The sequence below is a fragment of the Solea senegalensis genome, linkage group LG18 (genome assembly GCF_019176455.1).
Source record: "Solea senegalensis isolate Sse05_10M linkage group LG18, IFAPA_SoseM_1, whole genome shotgun sequence".
NCBI classification, from domain to species: domain Eukaryota; kingdom Metazoa; phylum Chordata; class Actinopteri; order Pleuronectiformes; family Soleidae; genus Solea; species Solea senegalensis.
Genome location: NC_058041.1, coordinates 11359850 through 11387670, shown reverse-complemented (window position 1 = coordinate 11387670; position 27821 = coordinate 11359850). Strand labels below are relative to the sequence as shown.

Below are 27821 nucleotides of genomic sequence, written 5' to 3'. Positions count from 1 at the left end.
TCTGGGGAAGACTTCATAAAATATGAAAAATATTCTTCCACAGTGAAGTTTCCCCAAAGTGCAATGCCCTGTATAATTCTTCTTAATTTAAGAGATGCCCATGCAACAGTCAAAGAAGGAGGACCAGACAGGAGAGAATGTCCACTTATAAATAAACCAATATTAAGATCAACACATGTTAAATTTGTGTAAACTTATAGTCTTTATTTAATAACTTGACAAACCAGAGTTTATAAGAAACAAATCAGTGACACACAAAGAAGCCACTCTGTCCAATATTTAAAAGAATTAAAAAAAAAAAAAAAATTTGCACAAATGCAGGTTAAAGTTTTGTAATGGTTTACGTAGCTGAGTTACATAAGTTAATACGTATGTACATCATAACAGTAATACTGTAATGTGAAGATAAAACCTCTATCTGTAGCTTATAATATTATTTTATCTTAAAAGAAATGTGTGTTTATAGTAGTGATGTCGTGATGTCTTGAAGGTGCAGTGTGTAAAATTAAAAAATTGATTAATGGTGAAGTTACGTCCTTTCCTTTTAAAAACCTGTATAGCTTTAAGTTTGTATCAAAAGGCAGCCTCAGTACGATCTGTTTACATAGGATCTTCAATTTCTTCCAATGAATGAAAATAATGTCACCAAAATTTTGCACACTGGACCTTTGTGGATCCAAGAAAAGAGGTTTAACAAACTCTTCCTAGGATTCAGTGGATATTATAACACGTTCAAAGATGAAATTTGTGATGAGCTTAACCCCAAACAAAGTAACCCTTTTAAATTACCCACAGTTTTAAAATTTTAAAGTAATTTTTTCTGACAGCTCTGTGAAGGAATCTGACAGAGGTCCAGTCCCAGGGCTGGAGTTCTCTGCAGTCTGATCTGAGCTCTCCCTCTGGTTTCCTCGTACGGACATTAAGTCCCCAGACGTCTTTGTCTGGACCTGCGGGCTTGGAGTTGCCTCATGGGCAGTCTGATGGGCTGCTTGTTGAATCGTTCCATGATTTCTTTAATTCGTGACAGGTTGGTGCGGCCGATGGTGAAGTCGCACCTGGTGGCGCCCATCTCGTAGCCCACTTCGCACTTCTTGCTGGTGAAGCTGTAGCCCAAGGCCCTGGCTGTTACTTTGTACTCTCCAGGATTCAGCAAGCGCCAGTAGTCGCCATCAGCAGCTGGAAACACCCACACACAGGGATATTTTACCAGTGTACTTGAGAGGCTATTATCAATTAGAGATGGTGGGGATTGAACCCGTGTCCACTTACATGTGGAGCATGCACTCATCCACTGAGCCACACAATAATCAATGGCTGGCGTTGCTCAGTGCATGTGAGTAGAAGTGAATATGACAGTGGCAACATGGCGGATCGCATTAACCCTTTAACACAGAGCGTATCGCAGACGACACGTTTGCACAAATGCATTTTGCGTCGCCGTAATTACATGACGGTTTGTGCTATCGGAAAAATCCCAACAGTTTCTGAAAGCTGAGACGTTGCCTGTGAAAGCCAGCATGTGGTTGTAACGGTGATTTCACTCGCACTGTTGCAGGAAGCCAGCAAATCAGCGTCTTTGTCGCCAGAACCGGAAAGGGGAAAAGTGGGAAAAAGCAGCCTGTACATAGTTTCCATTTTTAGGCACACTGAGACAAAAACTCAGTGTGGTGTCCATGTACAACTACAGTGTTTTAAATAGAACGTTTAGTTTTTCTTGATTTTAAATTGTTAATACACTATTTTAACATGCAATAAATTGTAAATTTAGAAACCAGAACCACACACACAATAAATGACAATATGGGTTAGGGTTATGATATAACAGATTCTTTTCCGTAGCTTAACAAGGATGTTTTTTAGATTTAGACTTTTTTTAAAGATTTAGATTTTGACTTTAATTAAAGTTTAACTTGACTCCCAACAACACAAAATATGTAATTAATCTGACATAATCTAAAAATAAACAAAAAATAACCTGTAAACTTGACATTGGCTAATTTACAATAGCGTATTTTTAATAGATCTCCAAAAACTTAAATAGATTTAGTTTTCTTTACTTTGTAAGAGAATAGTGAAAAGTAATGGCACAGGCTCTGTTCATAAAGTTAATTCAAAACAAATAATTGTATTTCCATTAGCATCACTATTAGTACTTTCTCTCTACAACGTTTTACTATAGTATCCTTGTGGGTTTTACCTATGAAGGGCAAAGCACACATTAAATTACACATTATATGTGAAACAGCAGCAATATAAACGTCACAAAACCCCTTAATCTAAACCCCTAAAAATATAAAAACCCTAAAATAAATATTCTGGAGAGCTCTTAGTGTTCTACCTTTGCTCTTTATTCCTACTGAGAGTTTTAAAAATAGCTCTGCATTGTCATGTTGGATTTCCTTGGTCTCGCAGAGCTGAGCACGAATGCGCTCGTGGTGTATTTGCAGCCTATGACTCACTCATAAGAACAACAGTGTTGTTTCCTTCCAGTCAACCAAACACCCACCTGACACGTTTGAACGAACACTGAGGCAAATTAAATGTGACAGCAGGTCTGTCGGTGCAGCCGAGCTACAGTCGATCCCAGCGCTTGCATTACGGACATCTGCGCTCACATTACTCACAAGCAGATGACAGAAGGGCAATCTAATTGTTTCCTGAAATGCAATATATATTTATAAAATGCTAATGAGCTAATGACTTTTCTGTCGTCTAAACATCCGATATGGGAGTTTAGACGAGCTACCTGTCCAGCCTTTTCGGACTGCAGTCGATGTATGCTGATGAAAGGATTACTTTCTGTGTACAATGGATCATCAGCTCCGAAACAATAATAACAAAATAAAAGTATGGAAACTTTCATCTGCAAAAGTAACATTTGTAAGATGAGGACGTATTCTCAGTTTCAGTAATTATGACTAATGTCATTGTGAACATTCAATTTCACGCTCTAAGTACAAAACCGCTTTGGCTCTGCTCAGCGGAGATTTCTTCTCGGATGCACAATCAATAGTCAAATTCAAAGCAGAAGCCTCGATGACACTCGATATGACTTTGAATTAAGTCAGACACATGAAATGCTTTATTTAGCCTTCAAATGCTCACAGAGTGACTCAGGCAAGTCCATGAGTCCATAACTTCAGCTGCTTTGATTGTAATGTCTGAGCTTGTATCCACATACACACACACACACATACATATGCTGGGCACATTAACATGGTAGCTCAGTCATAAAGCAAGTCGTCTTTCAACTCAACTGGAAGGTTGTGGGTTTGATTCCTGGCTCGCTAGTCTATGTGCTGATGTGTCCTTGGGCAAAACACTTAATCCCAAATTGTGAATGGGTCTAATAGGAAAATGTGCCGTGTGAATGTGTGAGTGAATGGGTGTGAAAGGGTGAATGGGTGTCGTGTAAGCCTTTAAGGCCCTGGTATACCAAAGTGTGCATCGCAATGCGCGGACCCTGGTATACTCCCGCGTCAGGATCCTGTAGTATGTCACTTCACCATCGGGTGGCGGTACAAGTCTGGACGCAGGGAATAGGAGGCAGTCCTACCAAAGAAGAAGAGAACGATGCTGCAGGTCCCTCGGACACGTCTGGTTCGATGCCCGTCGGGCAGGGGAGTCGGGCGGTTCGAGGCTATCCTTGCCGACTTCTTGCGAAATATTTTTTCTGCTTGGTGAGCATGGCCAACGCACTCTTTGCGCACGGTTCCAAAATCTAGGCTGCATGCGCGGACCCAACGCGCACCATGCACGAAAGTTTACCGGGGCCTTAAAGCAGATTTGAGTGAGTGAGTGAGTGAGTGAGTCATAAAGACAAGAAATAAATACAAACTATTTACCATGTCAGTGATGACTTCAAATTACCAATAACTAGCTGGAAATATAACAGAAATCACATCATGTGATATTTTTACCTGTACGAATATCATGGCTGATGCCCTCCACAGAGATGGTGGCGTTGGCTATTCCACGACCTTGCAGGTCCCTCACTACACCTTTGATCCCGCGATGCACCTGCACACGAAAAGCATGACCTGTGCAGCCATGTGTGAATCCTGCCCTAAGTTTACCCCATTAACGGCTACTGCATAATTTAACATAATATATATTACACAAAGTGATGTTGTATAATTTGCAATGCATAATGTACGCTCTGCAGTTTAACAGCATGGTAAAACATGTTCCTCCTCATCCAGCATCAATATTTAAATAAAGGCTGCCTGCCTGTGGTCGTATCCTCTGAAGCACACGTCACAAGATTAAATAAAACATAACAGGACATGTCTGTCACAGTTCAAACATCGGAAAGAAAAGCTGAGAATGCAGCCTTGAACCTGAAAGACTTCTGTAACTCTCAGTCTTCTATAATGCACCGTTTAGTTATGTAATGGCATTTTGTGCAGGTGTTGACTGCTTTCAAAAATAACAATTTGAATTGTTTCTTGTTTTATAAAATGACTATTTTAAAATGTATGAACTAGGGCCAAAAAAGCAGTTAGCCATCAGGGGGCGACACCACTGTTTGAATGAAAAAACGAGCCTACTTCTCCCTTGATTTGTAAGTGAACATTTTCACTTTCACTTAATGATCCTCTAATAACAAAGTGTGTAATGTCAATTGTGTAAATTATGTTTAATTTAGAGGAAAAATAGACGATGAAACAGCACATTTGAGTGGAGACAAATGTGACTGACAGCTGCTACTGTCTGATTGAAGCCTGATCTGAAAACCTCCCGCTGTAAAAACTCATGGCAGCAGTAAAATTGCAGAACAGGGAGTTAACTATGCAACCGGTCATTGAATTCTCTGTAATGATGATATTATAGTCAACTCAAGCTAGTCCTGTTGCCTTTGACTCATGATGACTCAAATGTTGATATGACCTGTACAAGACAATTTGTCAAACACTTGTAATCATTTCCATAATGTGCAGAAAAGTCAAATAATGATGTTTTTTCTGGCTGTGTCATTCATGTCCTTTAGAGGATCCAATTGTTTCCTATTTGCTTTTTCAGAAAAGCTATCCATTTTACATTTACATCTATGTAGGTGTTTAAACGTTTGAATGCGTCTCATGATGTTTGGAGTATGTGATCAACTACTGAGGTATCAACACATATATCTTAGATAAGAACTCCAGAGGAACACAAGACCACAGGAACCAGACTAACTCCAGACTAATGAAAAAACGACTTGTCTGCTTGTGTATTTTCTTGAGTTGCGGGGGCCGCTTTCGCCTCTGTACCTGCTCCATGAAGACCAGAAGAGACTCGCGATTGTTCTCCCACTCCTCGGGCAGCTCGCTCTCATGAGGGAATTTGTCACAGCCCACGTACATCGACAACTCAAAGCAGTTGGTGTGCAAGTAGCTGAAATCATTCATACCTGCCGAGAGAGAGAAGAACTCATACAGCAAAGGCCAGCGTCAACTCAAGTCAGCACTCTGCTGGGTTCAGTATGCAGATGTGGGTGTTAAAACAAAGAGCTCAGAGCAAGACACAGTGTTATATATATATATATATGTATATATATAAGTGTTATAGCTATGGACACTAACTGCCAGCTGCAGTATGCCAGGACGCCCCGTTGATGGTGCCGTCCTCCTTGGCGAAGTCCTCTGTGTGGCAGACACGTCGACTGGCATCAGTCATCAGGCGGTGGGTGGATGCGTAAGAGAAGGCCAGCCAGCGGAAGACGTGGTCATCCGGGGTGGGGGTCTGCTCCCTGCTCACTCCCTGGGAGCGAGTTTTGTCGTATGGGAAGGTCACCACCAGCTCTCCTCCCTGGAGGTTGCCACCCAGCACAAAGGGTATCTTCTCCATCCACGCTATCAGTGCCCTCGTCTCCAAGGCAACCTACAGGGGAGAGGGGAGGATGATGTTGTTCATCCACTCATCTCAGTTGCATCATTGCTGAGTGAACTCCCTCACAGTGACAACAGTTTCAGTGCAATATGCACACGAGGGAGAGGGATTAAGCATGAAAGGTTGTACCACACCACGTCTATGCTCGAAGCTAATTCCACTATTCCACAAATATTTCTATTCTACAATCTGGAAATTCACCCGCTGATGGGGCTGATATAATTAAGCAGTAGTTGAGCTGTTCAGTGAGGCAGGTGTGGACAGTTTTCACAGCTTCCTGAACACAGACGGGGGATCCCAGCTCTACAAGCAGCAGCAGCATCAGCAGCAGCAGCTATTCTGGAGGCTCTATGTGACTCACACAGGGCTCTCAGTAACGTCAAAACACTCGTGAGGAGGAGCTTTAAATAGATCACTGGGGATATTTCAGCTCACAAGCCTCTTCGTCACAAATAGCAAATGCGCCCACTTCTCCCAAAAATAGATTGCACATGGCTGTTTTTTTATGCCCTTTTTTTTTTAGCAAGCGGATGTTCTCTGCTCTGGGATTTGTTTCTTAAACTGGAAGAGGCACCGGACACGGACAGGGACACAGAGTTATAATTTGCCAGCAACGGATGCAGTCATTGGAAGATATAATTTGATGCCATTGTAAGTTGAAATCCAAATACTTGCTTGTTGGAAAACGGAAACATAGACAGTGAATGAACTGAAACTTTCAGACTCACTGAGGCATTTGAGGACAGGTACCACTCAGGGATGGGCACGTGGTGGTTGAACACTTTGCGTGGGATCCATTTCTTGGCCTCGGCTTCCCACAGTATGGAGTTGAGATCGGGGAAGTTATGATGTATGTCTATTCCATCGGCACTCCATCGACCCAGAGACCAACCACTGAGCTCCGAACCCTGGATAAAAAATAATTAACATTTCCATGCAGGAAAATGTCTGTGTGACAATGGCTGAATATTTAGTTTGGAAAGAAGAAAAATAACTATGTTTTTTACGCTGTGTTAGTGACAGTCAACTCAACATTAGAGCAGCCGGGGAATTGTGACGTGAGTTTTCATTCTCAGTGACCCTCTTACATTACACATAGTCATTTGATTCAACCTCAGTATAATCAGCCACAACCAAACATGATCATTTGAGCTGCCCTTTTGCTCTCCTATCTCTTTGAACCGTGAGGTCCATGGGAATAAGTTGTATGCTGCACCATTAGTGTCACAGTGCACGTTCACATTAGGTCAGCAAATTACATGAACTGTGTACATGGACTGTGTAAAAGGCTCTGACCAGGCTCTGTCATTACACTTTGTAAATCTAGCCTAAAACATATTTTCATTTGATAGTGCTTTAACTACAATACACTAACATTACAGGTATATTTATACATTTATTTACTTTCTATTTTTACTCTTCGCTGCCAGAAAAAACAGCATTTATGCATCATGATGCTGGTGGACCAGCATATACCAGCGTGGACCAGCAAAGACCAGCATAATGATACCAGAGGATCAGCATAGACCACCATAATGATGCTGGTGGACCAGCAAAGACCAGCTTAGACCATCATAATGATGCTGGTGGACCAGTATACTAGCATGGACCAGCATAGACCAACAGGGACCAAAGACCAGCATAGACCACCATAATCCACCATAATGATGCTGGTGGACCAGTATATATACTAGCATGGACCAGCATAGACCACCAGGACCAGCAAAGACCAGCTTAGACCACCATAATGATGCTGGTGGACCGTATATATACTAGCATGGACCAGCATAGACCAGCAGGGACCAGCAAAGACCAGCTTAGACCACCATAATGATGCTGGTGGACCGGTATATATGGACCAGCATAGACCAGCAGGGACCAGCAAAGACCAGCATAGACCACCATAATGATGCTGGTGGACCAGCATATACTAGCATGGACCAGCATAGACCAGCAGGGACCAGCAAAGACCAGCTTAGACCACCATAATGATGCTGGTGGACCAGTATATATACTAGCATGGACCAGCATAGACCAGAGGACCAGCAAGACCAGCAGACCACCATAATGATGCTGGTGGACCAGTATATATACTAGCATGGACCAGCATAGACCAGCAGGGACCAGCAAAGACCACCCACCATAATGATGCTGGTGGACCAGCATATACTAGCATGGACCAGCATAGACCAACATAGTCCACCATAATGATGCTGGTGGACCAGCATAGACCAACATTATGCAGGACCAGCACCATAACACAACAAAGGGCTGGTCTATCCCAGGTAAATCTAGCCCATATATATATGTGTATGTATATACACATATATATATGTATGTATATATATATACATATATGTATCACTCATCAGGACAGTTTATTTTGATATATTCCAATGTTCTAGTGTGCACCTGCATCACATGTGTTCTCATTTCATCAGGAGAGGAGCTGCCAAACAGATACGGTGCCATTTTCACCAGGGGCCTGCGCCTGATATGAGGTCACTAATGGCAGACCTACCACTTCAAAGGCTCTCTCGTACCCATCGGGGTTGACAGATGGCAACAGATGGATTCTGGTCTCTTCCACCAGGTGACGAATGCGCTGGTTGCCAGACAAATACTCCAGGCACATGAACTGCATCAGCAGGAGGAGCAGCTCTCGTCCCAGCACCTCATTACCATGGGAACCTGCTGTGTAACGAAACTCGGGTTCACCTGTTCAATGAGTTTGTTTGGTAAGGGACGAAACGGGAGGAAAATGAGGATTCACACTGTGCAAAGTGTGATGTGTCTGACATTGTTTTCATTGCAGAACAGTCACGTCCCGTCACTTAAAGAACTTACCAACTTCATGTTCCCCGGGATTGTCGGAGATCTCGATTGCGTACAGCTTGAGGCCGGTTTGGCTCTTTCCTATGTTATAGATCCGAGTGACGTTGGGGCACATTTCATTTACCACCTTCATGAGCTGCGGAGGGTAAATCAAGGAAATATACTGTGAAAGAAGCTAATGTTAAGCCATGTTTTTCTGTGCCACATTTTCATAGCTTGAGTGTTCTGACACTGCTACTTTGAATGCTGGGAATCTGAATCCTCAAACAGTACCATATTATCTCCATTGTTATTGGTGATTTCAAAAATAGCGTCACAGGTGCTGAGACAAAGGCTTTATTTAATATCACTCTGGCGAGTGTGTGTGTGTGTGTGTGTGGGGGGTCTGGTGTGCTGCAGTCTAGGTAATTACCAAGACAGGCTTGTAGAGAAGATGATTAAAATAACGACGACTCTCATTTGCTCATATGTGCACGAGTGAAGACACAGAGACACGGTGCAGCAGGAGGAAGACTAACAAGCTGTTGAGCACAGAGCAACTGCATTAATGGCAGAAATCTGTGTTTACTCGCACTCCCAGCTGCTGCAGAAGCTATTAACCAGACAGGAGCGATGGGCTTTTAATTAAGTCTGTGCGGAATCTTGATTCTTCTCACCAAGCACACAAACATTAGATTTGTTCGTTTGACAAACGATTGCTCCCAGTTCAATATGGCTCGGCGTTCCCTGGATAAATTTAGAGTCAATGTCGAACATGCTGTCTACAAGCCTTTTACCATAAAACTCCACTGCCTTTTTTTTTTTTAGAAAAGGACATTATTTAAGCCCTATTTAATTAGATTTTTATTCATTATTGTATATGATTGAGTTTGCTCTGCATTACATCTTACTTAAATTTACATAAACTATTTAAATAGTGTAATATTTTATATTCTTATGTACGTAACAACAAATATTACCATGGGCGTTTATTTAAATTCTTCTATTCTGTTTTATTCTATTCTTGGAAATGTCAAGGTTAGGTAATATGCCATCTTTAATAAAGTGGAAAATATTTCTACTTTCAGCTACTTCATAATGCTGTTCAAAAGTCCAAGCACAGGCAATATCAGTATTCCCAAGGCTATTACATTATAATCAGTGGAGATCTATGAAAAGCACAATCCTTGAGAGAAATCTTTCTCATTCCCCTCATGGGGCATGTCCTTTATTTGAAAAGCCGCGATGGGCTTTTTCCACTCTAAGGTCCCAGCGCAGCACTATTTAAACAGCTGTGGACACGAGACAGATATGGTACCTGGTGCCTGCGAGGAGAAAAGAAATGTCGGGGTGAAAAAAGGCTTTAGAAGCTGAGTTTTAAAAATACTCCGCCCTGTCTTTGTGAAGGCCTACTGAGGCTGGACACCCTGTGTGACACGCATTAGCCTCACCGGTAACAAAAAAAGGTGCATTTAATTCACTTTGATATTGCCGGGGTAGCGTTTCAAACTGTCACGGCAGAAAGAAAGGCCGCTGTGTTACAATGAGCTATATGGGGCGAGTTTTTTAATTGGAGCAAGTCTCACAGTGGGCCAGAGCAGCAGGTTAGGACACCAGCTGTCGGCTGTTTGGCACAGGGTTTCGCAGCACTCGTACATTCACATTCACTTGGTCACACTGCACACGGTGACAAATACAGCTGTCCACCTTATTGGTACAAAATGGGCTACTGTTCATGACAAGTATATGAATAAGTAATGACACGAGCCGGGAGATGTTGTGCGCATTCTCATGTGGCTGGCAGCATTTAGTTCACACAATGTTCCTGCAGAGGACACAGTCTGTCTGCCTTTGGCTCTCACTTACTCAAGAAGATTTAATAGCTCCGAGCTCTGGTCTCTTTGCTGAATAAGAACTAAGAGGTGCAGGCTGAGATCTGTTGTTTCCCTGTCACCAACGCTCACCTGTCTCATCTCTTTGTAGCTGTGGTGTCTGAAGTCCAAGTCGTCGGACGTTATGACTTCATTGCGCCTGCGGTAGTAATTATTTGGATCTGTGGATGAAGCAAAGATGCTCACAGTTATTGATATTTAGGAGCGAGATAAGGCAGATGAGGCAATTATTAGACTCTACATGCTTTCAACTAAGTACAGTAAACGATTTTTAAGACTTTTAATTAAGTAATATTATAAAAATGTGACTTCAACTTCCACCAAAGTAATTTCCTGGTAGGATTTGATTTGTTTTGCCAAAGTTCTCACTGTGCTCAACTAAAAGCTCTTTTTCATTCATTCAGCTGGAATTCTTCATGTGTCTGCTTTGTCCATACAAACCCGTCACCTGGCAAAGGACAGCCAAGGATCTCCACTCTCATACAGATGTTTCCACTGTTAAACCAAGAGCGAGGGTTCACTCGGATGTACCGGGCGACCACCGGTGCTGGGAAGATGTTCCGGACTGGGATCTCCTTCTCCCTGTTGGCGGTGAAGATCTACTGAGGCAAACACAGTCAGCCAAACGGTGAAGAAAAAAAAACACACACTGACAAACATGACTGTTAAACCCATTTGTCTTAAGCTATTTTATTTCATTTATTAGTTTATGTCTTGGGCAGTTTAAATCAAACTGACGCAAGCTATTAGAGGCATGGACATTTCCAACCACCGTGTCGGTGTCCTGTCCACAGCTCATCGTGAAATCGAATGGCTGGCTCACATCGACCTGCCGTCAGATGAAATCATCACCATGTCAGGTGTTGCCTCGCAGAGCGTGCGTCAGAGGTTGAGAAACGTTCAGTCGAATCACATTTATGCACGTTGGAGCTCAAATACTAGACAGCCAAAATTAAGTTTGTTCTTGCAAACTTCATTACAAACATGGTAGGTATATTTATGTTACATTATATATAATATACTATATAAATATATGAGATATTAATAGAGCAGATGTAACTTTTGGATAAAAAAAAAAATACTTAAAGTAAGCACAGGACAATTCAATCTTCATAATTTGATCGACATAACCCAAATATAAATACATATCCATGCACCATGTCAAGAGTCATTATACGATGATTCCATGATGAGTTTATTTTAGGTAATCTCTGCTTCAAAGGTGGAGCAGCAAGTTTGTAACTGAGACTAAATTGCCGTAGGGGCTTTATCTCCCACATTGATGACATCAACCAGCCGAGGGAGTCTACAGTTACGCCGAAATTTCATTTGCAGGGACGTGAACAACAACAACAAATGAACCTAATCAGAGCTGTACGATGTTCATTGGTGATATCGTTATTTTACATCCGTAATCACTTGCTCTGTGTTGTTTTTTGTTTTTTTTAGGTGTAACTCTGCTTGGTTTATCTGCAGTTACAGGCTAAGTTACAGTGGCCAAGAAGAAAGAAGACAAGAAGTCAGACAAAACGCCAGGATGAGGTTCCCATCTGTTTGAGAATTAGTGGTATTTGCTAATGTTCCCACTCAGCTCATTAAGCGTTGGAAATGAGCAGGACTCCACAGCTTTCACTCTAATTGCTCTAAAGACGGAATTCAATTTGTCTGTCTGCATCCGTTCAGTCTGGGAAACACAAAACAACACTGCATATGAAGCGTTTCACACACAGAGAAAAAAACAAAGATTATTGCTGAATCTTAAACACTTCACGTTGCAATAAGCAGATGTAGGATATTAGTTTGTAAATGTCATGGTTGTTACTCACCATGTCTCCCGAGCCGTTCTTCAGCGTTACCCAGGTGTGACTGTCGTTGCTCACCATGACCTTGTACGAGGTCACCCAGTCACTTCTGTTAGTGTTAGAATGAATGGAAAGAAATTTCTTGTCAAGCTGAATTCACTGCAAATAGAGAACTGGGGTGAGACAGAGTTAGAGTCGATTTAAAAATAGTAAAATTGGAAAAGAGGCAACTTTTCACTTTAAAACTGAAGTTTGTCACAGATTACTTTGATTATCAGACTAAAGTTTCAAAATCAACACCGGACATTTGTTGGAAAACAGATTGAGCTGCCATTTTGTATCAATTCTTATTCAAGATTTTGGGAAATGCGCTCTCTTATCTTCATTTTTGATCAACATTCAAAACATCAACATCTTAACGTCGATTCAAATTGGGATGGATTTCAAACAGTAAAAAAAAAGAATGACCCATTTTGGTCACCGGTTATGCTTTATATAACAAATACTTTGAGCTTTGCATCACAGCGAAACCTTTTTCAATCCATATTGTTATGTTTTCGTAACTCTCGTCTTCTGTCCCTGCCCTTCCAAGTGTCCATCACTTTTCATCTCTTGAGCATTAAACACTTGAGCATTAAATCTGCCTTAACTTCTATCAAAGTTACATTATTGGCATGAGACAACACAGTTCTGACCTACTAAATAAATCTTAAAAATCTAAAGCTGACACTGAGGTCTGAGGCCCCCCAGATATTTTAGGATTTTAGAATCCTGAGAATGACATACCACTAATGACATGACTATGGTATAGCATGTTTAACAGACTGATCCACGTAATAATCAGTAAATCTTATGAATAGTTACCATGACTAGTCAATTAAATTGGCATTTCAAAAACGTAAAATAAAACAACCGGTGCAGACTTGATGTTTGCTGTTTATAGTTCTGCATTCCACAGAACTATAGTTTATAGTTCTGCATTCCACAGAACTATAAACTATACTATAGTTTATAGAACTATAGTTCTACTACTCACGACGTACACGTTTGGTTTGTAAAATGATTATAGCATATACAGCACAGAGGTGAAACTTCACAGCAGGTTTTTGTTTGTTTTACATGTCTCTGAAAAAGGAGTTAACCAATGACTTATGTGCCACTCTGAGCCCTCCCCTCAGCGAGCAGCATGCACGCTGGCAGGGACTCCCATCGTCCTGGATAAAGACATCAGTGCTAAGCTGGTGCAGCCTGGTAAGAATTCCCAGTTCTGCTAATTAACGCACTGTTAGAGAAAGAAGTTGGCAGCAACAGACAGCTACATGCCCTACAGATCTAATTGTGGAGAAATCCTGTCTCAGGAATCAGTGTCTTCTATGCCCTCAGAATGCGCTGGCCTTGCGGGGGAAATTACAAACCCGGCCTGATAAAGTGTGTCTCCCCGTGCTCTCCAACTACGCTGCAGTTTCCTGACGTCTGTGCCACCCTTCCCAATTAAGAAGAACAAAGGCCAAAAGTTGTCAAATATTACTGCGGAGCAAAGTCAGAGTAGGGGGAAATGTGAACAGAAGAGGCTGTTTGGTGTTCTTGGTGAACAGAGGAGCAGATTAAATGCAAATGGAACATTTCTCCTTCAACACGTTGCTGTAAGGGCGAGGACTTTACTTTTCATGAATAAAAGAAAGTTCTTCATTTCTACACATTGCTGTTATCAATGGGTTTGATATTTGTATTGGTGCTCTACAACTTATACAAATTACAATCATTTAATTCAGTGAACTGAAACCTTCTGTCTGCATAGAAATCTACAACATATTATACAGTGGTGGAAGAAGCCTTTCTGAGTGATTTTTTAATCAAATTTAATTGCACGTTTGAGAAGTAATTCATTCACTGCCTCATTTTGATCTCGAAAAGCAACCGCATCTTGGGCCAGTTGGATTTAACAACTCTTAAAGGATTTCAGATTGTCAGAAATAGAGAGCTCCTCTGTTCACCGCTGTCTTTACCAGTGCACCAGGGATTTATGGTGGCCTTTGCCTTCCAGAAAGAATGTCATTGCTCTTTGTTTGTGTACTAACCTTCAACTTCAAAACATGAAAAACGTGTTTCAGTTTGACCGAAAGGCTCGTGACAAAAGTGCAGTTAAAAGGCTTACCTCAATGCTACATAAACCACACTATTTCTTTTATTTTAAAAGTATATCATATATGTCAACACATTTAAATGTGTTGAAGTTTGTTCTTGTACGTGAGCTTCCTCTGATGGTACTTTGGAGGAAAAATCTGAAATTCTGTTCTGGTGTTTATACCAACGTATGTGAACGGAGTGGAGCTGTAGAGCTTTAAAGTTTGAGAACCCCTGGTTTAGGCCACTGTAATTTCCCCCGCCAGCACAACCCAAATTTACAGCCTGGTGCGCAGACAAAAGGAGCTTCCAGTCTTGTTTGAAAAGTGTGGGCTGAACAATTCAAGTACCATGACAACATGCACCTTTTCGCCACAACAATACACACACACACACACCTAATCCTTTTCTGAAAAAATATAGACATGTGCATCAAAATGAACTTGTGAATTGTATCGATTATAAATGACTTAATTTACTGATTTTAGAAATATTACGCACAGATTTGCACTATTGGGTCCCCATATAAGAACATGTGGGCTATAGAGGACCTTTGCTGTTGTGGTTACAATAATGAAAATGCAATTAAATCTAGAAAAGGTCATAGCTGCACGTTGGCCGTGTAACAACAGCTGTCCTTCTTAATTCATAATTACCACAGACACTCAATGTCTCTTTATAATGATGGGCTCTTTTGTAGTTTCCAAACGAAAACAGTCAATAATATCGTTGGACAGAATGATTCTTAACTCATGTCATGTGACTTGCTGGATGTTAATAATGTGCATCATTTACAATACAATACAGTACAAACAGTGGCATACAGACTGAAGAGACGGGAATGTGTAGGCGGTGTCCAAGTTTAGAGTAAATGTGTAGCCAATGTGGAAAAAACTGTTAAAATCAGCAGTTTTAAAATAATCCCTTAGTGTTATATCTCCATTTCTCCCTCATATGAGTCTAATGAACAAGCTTAGAATTGAGCAAAATCAAAAAAAAAAAACATGTTATTTCAATAATGCTGTGACCTTTTAAGAGAGATGAAAGAATGAGGCTGAGTTCCAAATCAATACACCCTTAATCCCACAGTGAGGGGATCAGAAAAGTCTTGTGAAAAGGGCAAACATCCATGAAGGTCCAACGCTACTTAGACGACATTAGAAAGCTTGTGTTGTTTATGTTTGTAAAGGTAGAAAATCCACGTTTTGGAACAATGATCGCTGCCTGGGATACTTTTAGTAGTTTCCATATAACACAGTCATTGTAAAACTCTTCTGTTCCAGCGTGATTCAGAGTTGCTTTGATCTGGACTGACTTCATCTGAAATTGGATGGATGGCCGTGACATTTCGTACAGACAGTCACGGCCCCTGAAAATGAAAACATCTAACCTGACACGAACAACCGCTGTTCCCAGTATATAAGACAGCCACCCTAGTCCATTTCTATGAAATATTTCAGCTTTTCCTTTACAAATTGCAGGTTAATGAAACAAAGAATAACTAAAAAAAAGTCACCTGCAAACATTTAACCCTTAGAACACGGAGCATTTCGTCTGTGTTTTTTCCATTGCTATGCTAAAACGTACAGCATAATATACAGAGGCTATAGGAATGTGTAACACAGAGTGTCTTATATAGCGTTTATATCCAACTATATAAACACACCTGAGCAAAAAGTACTCTTTTAAAATCGCATTGAATTTGGGCATACGTCACAGTTCAAAGTTCGCTTGGCTCGTTTTTATGAACAAAAAGATAAGAAAAACTAAAGCTATCTTGTGACTTCTGCACAATTATTGCTACTTTATATTGCTACCAAAAAATGAGATATAAAAGGAATCATAACTGTAACTCATCAATACATTAGAAGACGAACAAATGCATTTTGTAAAGCCTGAATATGTGACCTATAAATTATTATTATTATAATGTGGTATATAAATCATTATTATTGTTATAGCAATTATTCCCACAGCAATTGGGAATAATACTCGTGGGTGCAGTAAGGGCTAAAGGGACGAAATGTAAGCTAGAGTCGAAATTGGGTACTGCAACCCAAATAAAAAAATATTGCCCTGCCTGCTCTCCTCCACCTCAGCTACATGGATAGACAATGTCTCCATGAAACTTTGAAGACAGTAAAAAAGGACTTCATATTAATACTTTTTCATAAAACAAACAAACAAACAAACACATGTTTGTCCATGACCAAGACAGACATCACTACACTTTAATGCAGCTTGGGAAAACCTGTCCCCGTCATTTAGCCTTTCAAGTTCGCTCGAGCAAGAAAGAAAATCCCCGTTCTCACTGTGCGACCATCTGCAACTCTCCGTGCATGTCTGCATGGTTCCTACTCACGACCAGAGGGAGCTCCTGCCTTGTGTGATGACCCCTGTGAACTTGGTCAGCCTCCTGGCGTCCACCTCGAACCACTGCAGCGGGTCATTTCTCCCTGCACACCAGGCCCCATCATAGAGGTCATCCTCATAAAGGCCTGCCTGCGGGTCAGAAACAGGCATGTGGAGCACAATTGTATTCCAGATGTACATGTTGACTCTCTCTCCCTCTCACATACACACACACACACACACTGCCTATGCATTGTACAACCCACTGACTGGTAGGGCCTTAAAGCCTACTGTACACTATTGAACTCTGACAAACATGCAGCAAAGATAAGAATCAGCTCAGATGGATAAATGTGTCTTCTGCCTTGACGAAGACATTACTTAAATCTGTAGTGCATGGCTTTTAAATATAAACAAAAGACATCATTTAAATTGAAAAAGTAAATTATCAGTAATTATAGTGATATCTGAGACTCTTTCTAAATCCAAGCATTCCCGGATTTAAGTTTTAGTGCACACTTTAGTGAAAATGTTGAATTTACAATATTACATTTAATCCATAAATCCCATGCTACACCCGCTGACATTGTTGTTCACCCTCCTCATCCTAACTTAAACACTGTGATGATACGACGGCCTCTTTATGCTGAGCGTCAAGTCTCTTTGAACTGCACGTCTCCTATTATTTCTTATTATTCCACGGAGTCATTTTCAAAAGCGGCACATAAAAGAACAGAACACATCAGCGTTCACTTATTACCACCTCAAAGAGAAAAAAATTAAAGGTGCATTATGTAGATTAAAACTGAAAACGGGATGGAATAGTTATCTGTGTGTCCGAATGATAAGCATATTGTTTTCGTGTATGAATTATGTTAAATTAATATTTAAAGTCATTGTTATGTGTTTAGTTCATTATGCATTGTACAAGGGTGTGTCCCAAAGAAGCTGACCAATCTATCTACTTGTAAAGGCCGTGGTATACTTCTAAAGGCCTGACTTGTAAAGGCCTGATGTCGCTCGCCACTCGCGATCAGCAGTGCTAAATACATATAAATACACAGACTCCTCTGTTAAATATTGAGATTTTAGACATTTCCCTGGTAATTGTTGGAGATTAACCCACATTTTTAAGGCTGTAAAGCGTTTTTAACTGATAGTGGTGACTTGTCCTGGGTATGACATTAAACTGCATCCAGGCGGAGTGGGGAGGTCGTGCGCCCCACCCTGAAACCTATAAAAAACGCACATGTGACCGCTACTACTCACTCTGTGACTGAGCGGGCCCTTGGGTTACTCGGGTTTGGAACCTTCAACTCTACAACGGCAGTTGTCCCGCAACTGGCAGATGAGAGCAGCGCCAGGTGGGCTGGCATGGTTTTAAGGCTGACCTTGACTGTAATCAAGTCTTCCGGCAGCCCGCTGCAAGCACCTCAACCAGAACCAGCACATCTCCACACTCAGTGGTGCCGCTGGAGAAAAGTGTGTGGGTCTCAGATTCACTGTAAACACATTTACGCGAAGGCTATCCGTGTCAGAACCAATGAGCCTCAACCGTTAAGTCCTGTGGCGATGGTACTCTGGATGACGGGGACAGGCTCGGTCAGCTGGAAGTTACTAGTCTGGTGACTTGGTAGGAATGTGTCCTATTCCTTGTGTCTAGACTTCTACCATCACTCAGTATGCCAGTATACCTTGGCGTGTGCACCATGTGCACGGATGTATAGGATGTGTAGACTAAAGAAGGGAGCCATGCATCCTGTACTTTCACTGATTTTCATCTAGAAAAAGCATTTCATGTTGTTAGCTGCCTTAAACTAAATTCCTCAAACGAAAATGTGTGTGTTTTTAGTTGATAGTTGATTTAGTTGAATGATAGACCGGGTTTGTAAAATAATAGGGTCTGTTTTATATTCCATTTTTTTCTGTTGGCTATTGTCGCAGAGAGCATCTCAGGAATGTGTTGTGAAACAGATTTCACTGAAAAATGGCAGAAGGTTTGGCTGTGGAACAAATGATTACATTTTGGTGCCCGTCCAGATCTAGGTGCAGACATGAAAACAATGTGACTATTAAAAAAGTATCCCATAATTTATTTATTTTTTTAGCAATTTCTGTCCACATTTCCCTGCCAGTGTGCATCTCAGAATATCAATTCAATTTTTCCCCAAACTGTTGGTGTCTGGAATGTTAGAGCAGCTAAAAATAAAGACGGTTTATGGAAATAAACAAACTTCAGTGGCTCTGATTCAGCAGACAACAGTCACTGCTTTTGATGCATCTAGAATGGACAGTATCCCTGTTCCTGCTGACACACATGCACTCACGGCCAGTCGTTGGTGTTGTTGCATCATCATGTTGAAACATCATGCCTGGTCTTACGTGAATTAAAAGCATGTGTGTGCATATGGTTCAATGCAGTTGTGCAGTTGGCCTGCAGACGATGGAGCTCACTGTAGAGGGAGTGCGCACAGGCAAATACCTTCAAAGCACAGCTTGCACTAACAGGAAATACCTTTTCTAAGATGCCAATACTTTTTATTGGGCTTGGGGGTGTTCCCCTGGATTGAGCACAACAGCGTGATTTTCTTTGTTGAGTTAGCTTTGGAGTAATTGGAATACGGAATAAAAATATCATGGAGCGAGATCGCGGGATAGAGCAGATCTTAATCTAACCAGAAGGTCAGCACTCGCACTCGCACCGTGTGCATATATACTGTACTTTTGCACCTGACAGCTGTATGTGAATGGGTGTAAATGATAGAATGAACATGTGAATGTGCTGTATGAATATGCATGTGAATGAATGAATGAATGAATGGCAGAACTGTGGTGTGAAGCACTTTAAGTGGTTGTCAAACCCAGAAAAAAGAGCACCTTTCATCCATAATCAACTAAATAACAGCAGCCAGCATCTTTCTGTAATTATATATGCATTATAATGTAAGTGCCAGCATTTCGGCAAAGCTTCCCCAAGCTACTCCAACACTTTACATACCTGAATGTTAAGACGACCTCTGTGTGCACCAAGGCCATAGCGCTTCGTGCTTGACGCGTGAAGCTGGAAATCATCAATCTTCAGCGTCTCCAGTCCCATAGGAGGGCATTCTGGGTAATGGGAATGACACAAAGGCATGTGATGGTCATGTTATCATGTGATGCATATTGCTTTGCATGCACAACTCTGCATGACCTACTGTAGCTCCTGGGTCAGGGCCTCATGCGTTTGCTAAAAGCTTGACCAAATGACTCAAAGGCAAAGACAGAGTGATTTAGACTTTGCACAGTGAGCTCAAATGTGTGAAGCAAACAAAACTGCACAGCATCTAATAGCATGCACTTTATATAATAACAATAACCTACTGTAGACAACAACACGCAGTGGGCGACAAACACCAAAAGATCATATTTTGAGCACAAAAAATCTTTAACAGGTTAGTCCGTATGGAGGAAATGGAATTTAACAGCGAGCCGGAGACTTTCATTTATAAATGGCTGTGAATTTCAAAATATGTCGAGCTTCATGGGTGATTAATGACTGTACACGTTGAACATTTCCTTCTTTGTAATTTTGCAAGGTCCACCTCCTGCCGCTATCTAACTGCACATTGAATACATGATTAGAATGCTGTAATGACTTGAGCATGTGTAGTTATCCTGAAAGAGAGAAAATGAGCCACAAATCCGTCAAGTTCACAAAACATGAGATCAAAGGACAATGTTTCAGTAAGGGAAACTTTTTTTATTTATTTTTTTAGCTGTCATTGGATAATGCACTGCCTGCTTGATGAAGATTAACGTTATTCAATTTGAGTGTGTCTGCCACTGCTACAACAATATGCCCCCTTTTAGTAAACGGTTTCCAGGTTAGCTGGTGGCTAGTTGTTAGCATGTCGAGGTCTTCCTATCGTCCATGAACTTATTCTATTATTTGAGTTGGCAGAGCATAAAGTCTCAGTCTCCTTGTCAGTCAAAAACAAAACAAATATACCAGCAAGAATGAAGTCATGTTTTTCTTGCTGTTGTCTTCTTATTCTTATTGTACTGTGTAGTGGCCTGTGGGGCTGTGGAGTGTGCACAAACCACCAGGTCGTGACCAGGCTGACTTGAGTCCAACTACATGCTGTAGTTATTTGACTCCCAGTCATGTTATCTGGCTGTGTTAGAAATAGAATTTATTTGGTTTTCACACACACACACACACACACAGTGATCGTGAGTTTGAAATTAAAATTTATTCCTAAATTTTAAATGTTTCCTTTTTTTACACACCAGAAGTGAACACACACAAATCAGACGCAGGAGCAGTGGGCAGCACTTATTGTACAATTTGGGTGGGATTTACATGCACTTTTTAAAGTCTGCTTTTAGTCAGACTAACGCAATAACCTTTATTCTAACATCATCCAATCAGTGCATGGTTGCAGGTGGACTTGTATTGGACATGCTCTCAGTCTGTCCCACCCTAACTTACTTCTGATTTTAAAAAAAAACACAGCAATGGGTGTTGGGTTACCACTTGAACACAGCTAACTGTACTTGTTTACAAGATTTTTGATTTGTATGTCTGTGTCTCATCACCATCTCTACTTGTCTTTGTCTTTGTCAATTTGTTCTGTTCCCCAGGGTAACATCATACTCTTCTTTTGTTCCAGATTGAGGATGTTGAACCTGTCACTCATCTTATCACCAAACTGTAAACTTCTTTCTTTAATATCTCCGCCACACCTTATCTAACTTTGATGCGAGTGGAGAGACAGATTTGAAAAAAAGAGGCGTAAGACTCAAAGCAGAATTCTCGACTGAACTGAAACTTTTCTGAACCTTTAAAGACAATCCTGGCAGTTTGATTATAAAATACAAAAAACACAGTTTAACATCCACACCAGTGCCTGAGCTCAGTGATGTGTCTACCCACATGTTGAAAAGGTAGATGAAGTTGTTTCATGTATGGATTAGTTTTCTTCAAGAGAAACTTCAAAGGATTTGTCTGATGTTGCCACACTCCAAAATTCTCAGTGGACGCAGTCCTTTTTTTATACTGACAAGATTTATAATAATGATAAATGGTTAATCATTTTACCATATTGCTCCTATTTAAATCAGGTTTGTTACTGTAGCTGATGACACTGGACTCTGTGCAGCCCTAACTGTATAAATCTACAATGCAATATGCCACGTAGCTCATAGGGTTGCTGGTAGGACCGATGATGACAATTAGCCGTCATCAGTATAAATAATCGTCTTCTAATTAAGTCCTTCACCATGCCAATTATGCGGTGACACCCACTAATGCCACAGTAGTGGCTCAACACGTGGCTGCACTTGAGGCCATTTTAGAAAATTATAGTCTTCAAACAAGAGTGCTGCACGTCAGTTCAGAATGTTATTTCATTTGCTGCTGGAGGGAGCCTCAAATTCATTTGAACAAATGCCTGTCTTTAAGTGATTGCAGTAACTGAGATGGTGTTGGCTAAATAGGGCTCTTTGTGTGAGATTGGCTCGTCTTTTACACTGGGGTGGATATCACCTAGTGACGGCCAAATGGGCAAATCAAGGTTGACGCGTGAAATGTCTGCTGCCCGCTGGCTCTTTGGGTGTTAGCAGACCTGCCCGGACCGCAGCGTTGAAATTTAGAGTAAAAATTTCCATGGAGCAACAGCCTTTTTTTTTTTGTGCATGCAGCTTCACAAGTCTCTGTCATCCAGCCAGCATAGCCTTCACAAAAATGAGAAGAGGAAGAGAATAGGACAAAAGGAATTCCCGTTAAGATCTGGACATTTGCTTTTACAGGATGTGCACCTGAAGCTGCCAGTTAGGTGCATTTTTGAGCCACAGAGGAAGTTGGCTTTGTGTTTTGTAATTGTTCCATCAGCCTCGATGTGTCTGAGATGCTGAAGATTGTCAATCACAAGAGATACACACAAGCTGCAATATTTGGTGCAGGAAGCAAACATAGCTAAATAGCCAATTTACTCCCTCCTGTAATTGATTGACAAGCCAGAGGCAAAGCTACTGGTAGGACTGGGACCAATAAAACATGTGATGCTATATTTTTGGAATCAGAAATCACAAAATACTAGAGCCTTTAAGTGGCCCCAGAAGATCGAACTAAAAAGGACGTGCTTCTGCCATGTTCCAAAGCCTTAAATCATCATCCCCATCTACATGCTATCCTTTGCAAGTGGATCCACGGAGAAAGACATGAACCGGATCCAACAATAATGTGTGCTACAAATGATATAGTTGACAGTGAAGGACTCATGTTGCTTTCCAGACCATTAGCCATGTTACTGCTGAGGGCCAGGAAGTGGAGTATAGACAGGTCATGTATTTCAAATTTCTATTTCACATCTGGTAGTGGATTTGGAATAGTCAAGGTGTGTGACTTATTCATAGTTTGTCTACGTACTATTCCATATGTCTATTCCAAACAACAAGCCTTCGACCTTTGACCTGTTCTTAATCTATACTCAGTTAAATTATCAACCAACATTAGTCTGTACACTCTACTTTTTAAAAATCCAAATATTAATACAAGACGATGCAACTGTTGTTGAACTGATTAAACTTGGGTTTAAAAAAAAAAGGATTTCTTTTCAAATCACAAATCACACAAACTGACACAACCTTTACACAGACCGGCCTCTGTAGTCTGGCTGAGCACACGTGACAAGCTGTGATATCTCAGCGGGAACATTTCTGTTGCGTCTGATGGGACTAATGAATGGACTGTTGAAACATCTGCTGAATCAGGCTTTGACGATCCCTGCTATTCTTAAAGCTCTATTTAATGAATTCCCTATTGTTTCTGTGAATGTGTAGATGTGTGCAGGCGGTGAGCTTCTGCCACATCTTTAACAATGGCTGAAGAATTAGAAAAGTTTTTTTAAGCCATTGGAAACAGCTTGATGCATAGACTGTGCATGATTTAATTTTATACTTTTGAGGCCCTCGGCTGCTACCAGGAGATGGTGAAAACAAATACGGGAAACAGTTTGGTGCTGAGTCACCGTTTCAGCCATGAAGACATGATTTTGGGAGTCTGTGCTATGTGCCAGGCGTGTCAGCATGGAGTTCTCATTTTCCTATGCGCACGAATGTCCAAGTTTCTGCTCCCATTCCACGCGTGTTAAATTTAAAATGGCAGCCTTTCTGTCTGTCTCAGTAGGTTCCTGACAATAGCCTCAGTATAAACACATAAATTCACAGTTGGCCGTCACATCCAATCTCACCCTCCCAGCAGCATAAATACAGCTTCCTGTTATGCTAGAAATGTCTGACACTCAGCAAATAGGTGTTATATGGACAATATTGCCAATTTTAGAGTGGCGGAAAGTCTGAGGTCCAACTGCATGCACTTTGCCCCAAAACAGTCTGAGCAAGATGAGTTGAATCTGTCCTCAGACGTGACAGAGAAGTGACAGCTTGGATTCAGTTTAGCAAATATCCTGTAATCCATGGAAACTAAACCCACTGCTTGAATGCAAAGGGCAAGCACGCCAGCGCCTCAGTGGCACAACTCCACTTGTGAGAGTGTCATCGTATACTGCCAGACTTTTCCTCGGAGGGAAAAAATGCTTTTTGAGAAGTCTTCCCCTCTCTCCAAAATATTTATCATCTCTGAGAGTGTTTGTTTCTGTTTTTTCATCAAGCAGAGATATTACATTGGTGGGAAGATGAATTTTTATGAGATCATGAATTTCACATAACAAGCAAGGGTCCTGTGGTTCCTCACTCACCATCTTTTATTGAGTTGTATTGTCCTCCGTCTGAGATGCCATCTGGGGTTTTCGGGGGGCTCTTTTTGTTCTTCTCTCCCTTTTTGTTGTTCGCTAAGGAAGGGAATGACAATATTACAGGAAGAGAAACATTACATTTTGTCTTTTTTCAAAGGGTAGTCATGAACGTTTATGTCTGTTTAAAACCGCTGATTCATACGTACGGCGAGAGAAAGTGAGAAAAAGAAAGAAACTCTGACTGGAGTCCGTCTCACACATGTGGATGGATTCAGGATTGGGGACTGAACCAAGAGACTATCTGCAGGCCAGGAATCTGAAAACATTTAACTCTTGTGCTCCTTACAAGATATATCCCATGTGGGCCAGTGATGCTTTTTAATTTGCAATCTCATTTGAGATCTTTAATACACCGATAACATTTACAATATAGCGGCCTTAGCGGTTAAGAGCAGTCATGTAAATACCCTGTGCATGCAGCAGAGGGTCACATTCCAAGGACCGAAGATGAGAAGAAGAAGTGAAACGTGTGCTTTTTATTTGACAGAGTGTCAGGTCAGGATATAGGCCTCACGTGATAACAATCCCTCTCACATCTGAAAGTCTTTATCCTCGTCTCATTCGGCGGGGAACAGGTTAAATCCTCACCAATGCGCACCAAGCTGCACACAGTGGAGAGACACAGCACTCCGATATGATGCTCACTATGTCAATGCTTGGGGATTTTTTGGAAGATACGTACAAGTTGCTTTAGGGGTTTTAGAGGTAATAAAAATACATTAAACACAGTAGAAGTAGGAGCGTTAGGGTTAGTGATGGGGCCATGGGCTAATCCTAACCTGTATGCAGTTTTAAAATGGTAAAAGTAAAAACAGGTTCTACAGGTTAAAGTGTCAAGTATTCAGTGTAACCTACTCCTGGCTCTCGAGTGGATAAACTGTTGTGTGAGTGAAACTCACACAACATAAAGCATCTATCATATTTTAAAATGATCACAGTAAACATGGGACTAAGCAAATGACCTATTTGCATTCCAGCAGAACATTAACCCTTCGTGCTCATGTGGCACGGATCTGTGCTGCAGGTGCACCTTAGGGGGGTGTGTTTATAGGTCACATATTCAGGCTTTAACAAATGTGCACAAAATAGACCGTTTTTCTTTACTTTTTGTTCATAAAAAGGAGCCAAGTGAACTTTGAACTGTGACGTATTTCCAAATTTAAGACATTCAATCAGATTGCCGAGGTTGTGCTGAAAAAAGGATATAAGACTATAAGTCTGTATCAGCAGAAATACTCTGTTTTTGAAGGGTTAATATTATTTTGTTAATGTGATGTTGTCACACTCCTTGTCTCCAACCTGCAGCGGGCATCTCTTTTGAGACTGTGTGAAGCCAGATGCCTGAAACGTGAGGTCACTGTCGACACAGCTGCTCAAAATTACCTGCCGCCATCCAACAGAAACATTCACGCCTGTTACCTTCCTCCAATCACCTGCCAGGATTTAAAACATACCTACAAACCTGCTACTGCATGTGCTGAGAGTCCCAGAGTGAGAAAGAGGGAGAGAGAAAGCCTTCAGCTGTATTTTTCTACATGTGCTACAACAGGACAGCACTGCCAGTTCCCACTGCTGTGGGGGGGAAAAATGTGGATTTCACATGTGTTCTGGCTCCGACGTGTAATTCAGTCCTGACCTCTGATGTGCACGAGGCCGTTGTGGTATAGAAGCTATATAACACGGAAAAATGGCTCTGATGTATATGCACGTGGGGGAGCGAGGAAGATGAGGAGGAAGACTACCTGAGGAGGCCTTTTTTGTTTGTTTTGGGTTTTTTTTCATGTGAATTGAAGGCAGCTGTTCCTCTGAAGTCCCACAGGACACAGAGGTTCAATCACTTGCCTCATATTTTACATTTGAATGGATCAAATTGTGTCCTGGGGAACATTAGACACAGACAGAGAGACTGCAATTTAACGGTGGCTTTTTGAACAACAATAAGGTGCAAGTTCTTGTGAAAATTCATTTCAGTCATGTTTATTTTATTGGTTAAACAATCCTGCCTTAAAAAGCCCAAACTATTAGCCATACACTGTCATCTAGTGGCTGCTTTGACTCAGAAAGTTGCGGTCGCAAATTCAGTTTTTAAGGGAGTCCCACAAGTCCCTGCAGTAAGAATATCGATTATGTAGGTGTTTCATTTGGGTTAGTTCTACTTTTTTTGATTGCATTGGCACAAGTAAGATTGTTTTTTGAATGAGCTGTAAAGCACAAATCATTTTTTTAAAGCTGAAAATTCAAAGAGAGGGCAATTCTTTTACCTGATTTGGCATTAGCTGTGGTTTGATCTGTCTGCCTGCTGCTGTGTTCCTTTCCCTTGGGCACCTTCTTGTCAGAGTTTTGGCTTGGGTGCTCATACCTGTCAGGTGTCGAGTCCACTGGCTTCTCCTGGAATTGAACCTGGTTGTACTGTTCTCTTGTCAGCAACTCCTGCATGTAGTAATCCTCATCCTCACCATGGCTGAGGTCCACAAACCCCACGAGGAGTCCCAGCAGAGCCAGGGGCGTGAGGAGGCTGCGGTGCTGTCTTGTCATGACCCCAGGGGATTATCTCCAGCTGAGAGTCCTGATGCCGTCTCCAGAGGAGCCTGCCACTGCTGCCGGGCTTTGTCCCATCAACTGCTCCCCTTCCTCTCCCTTCCAACTTAAACACAGGGAGTTCACAAAGTTCTCAGAGCGCTCCAAGTTACTGACGAAAGCAGCGGAGCCAGAGGGTCCATGGACGCCTCAGCCTGGGAAAAATGCAGTGAGGGAGGGAGAAGCACAGAGTGAAGAAGATGAGAGAGTGCAGAAGGTAGAGGCAGGAAGAGACAGATCTGTCCTTCAGATGCTGGCAGAAGACTTAAAAAAAAGAAATGTTTTTTTCTTGTTCTTGTTTAAATTCAATCCAGTCCTCTCTGCTGACACTTTGCAGTCATTTCACCGAAGTGAAATAGGGATAGAAATCTGAACATGAATGAGTATCTGCTTTCATCTCCATCTCCTCCCACTTTGTCTGGGGCAGGCGCTGCTTTGACAGAGGAAAAGTTTCCTCTCCACTCTGGGATTTAATCAGCTAACCAGTCCACGCGTTTGTGTGTCCAGAGAAGCAGAGGCGAGCTTTCCTGTCCATCCACTGTTTGGGTGCGTTTGAAGTCCAGATTGGCACAAAATATACATTCCTGAAG

The 27821-nt window shown here is 41.5% G+C and overlaps 1 protein-coding gene across 1 annotated transcript; it reads right to left on the bottom strand.

The window, feature by feature from the left end:
* Nucleotides 1-181: 181 nt before the first annotated feature.
* cpxm2 (carboxypeptidase X (M14 family), member 2) lies at nucleotides 182-27609 on the bottom strand. Its single transcript, XM_044014666.1, has 14 exons — nucleotides 26916-27609; nucleotides 24598-24690; nucleotides 19854-19963; nucleotides 16866-17005; nucleotides 12404-12488; nucleotides 11026-11176; nucleotides 10650-10738; nucleotides 8719-8842; nucleotides 8393-8589; nucleotides 6600-6779; nucleotides 5565-5862; nucleotides 5253-5392; nucleotides 3921-4020; nucleotides 182-1176 (listed from the first exon to the last, which is right to left on the bottom strand). Exons 1-14 carry the CDS (start codon nucleotides 27187-27189, stop codon nucleotides 920-922), a joined length of 2238 nt encoding a protein of 745 aa, XP_043870601.1. The 5' UTR covers nucleotides 27190-27609; the 3' UTR covers nucleotides 182-919.
* Between the last annotated feature and the right edge of the window lie 212 nt (nucleotides 27610-27821).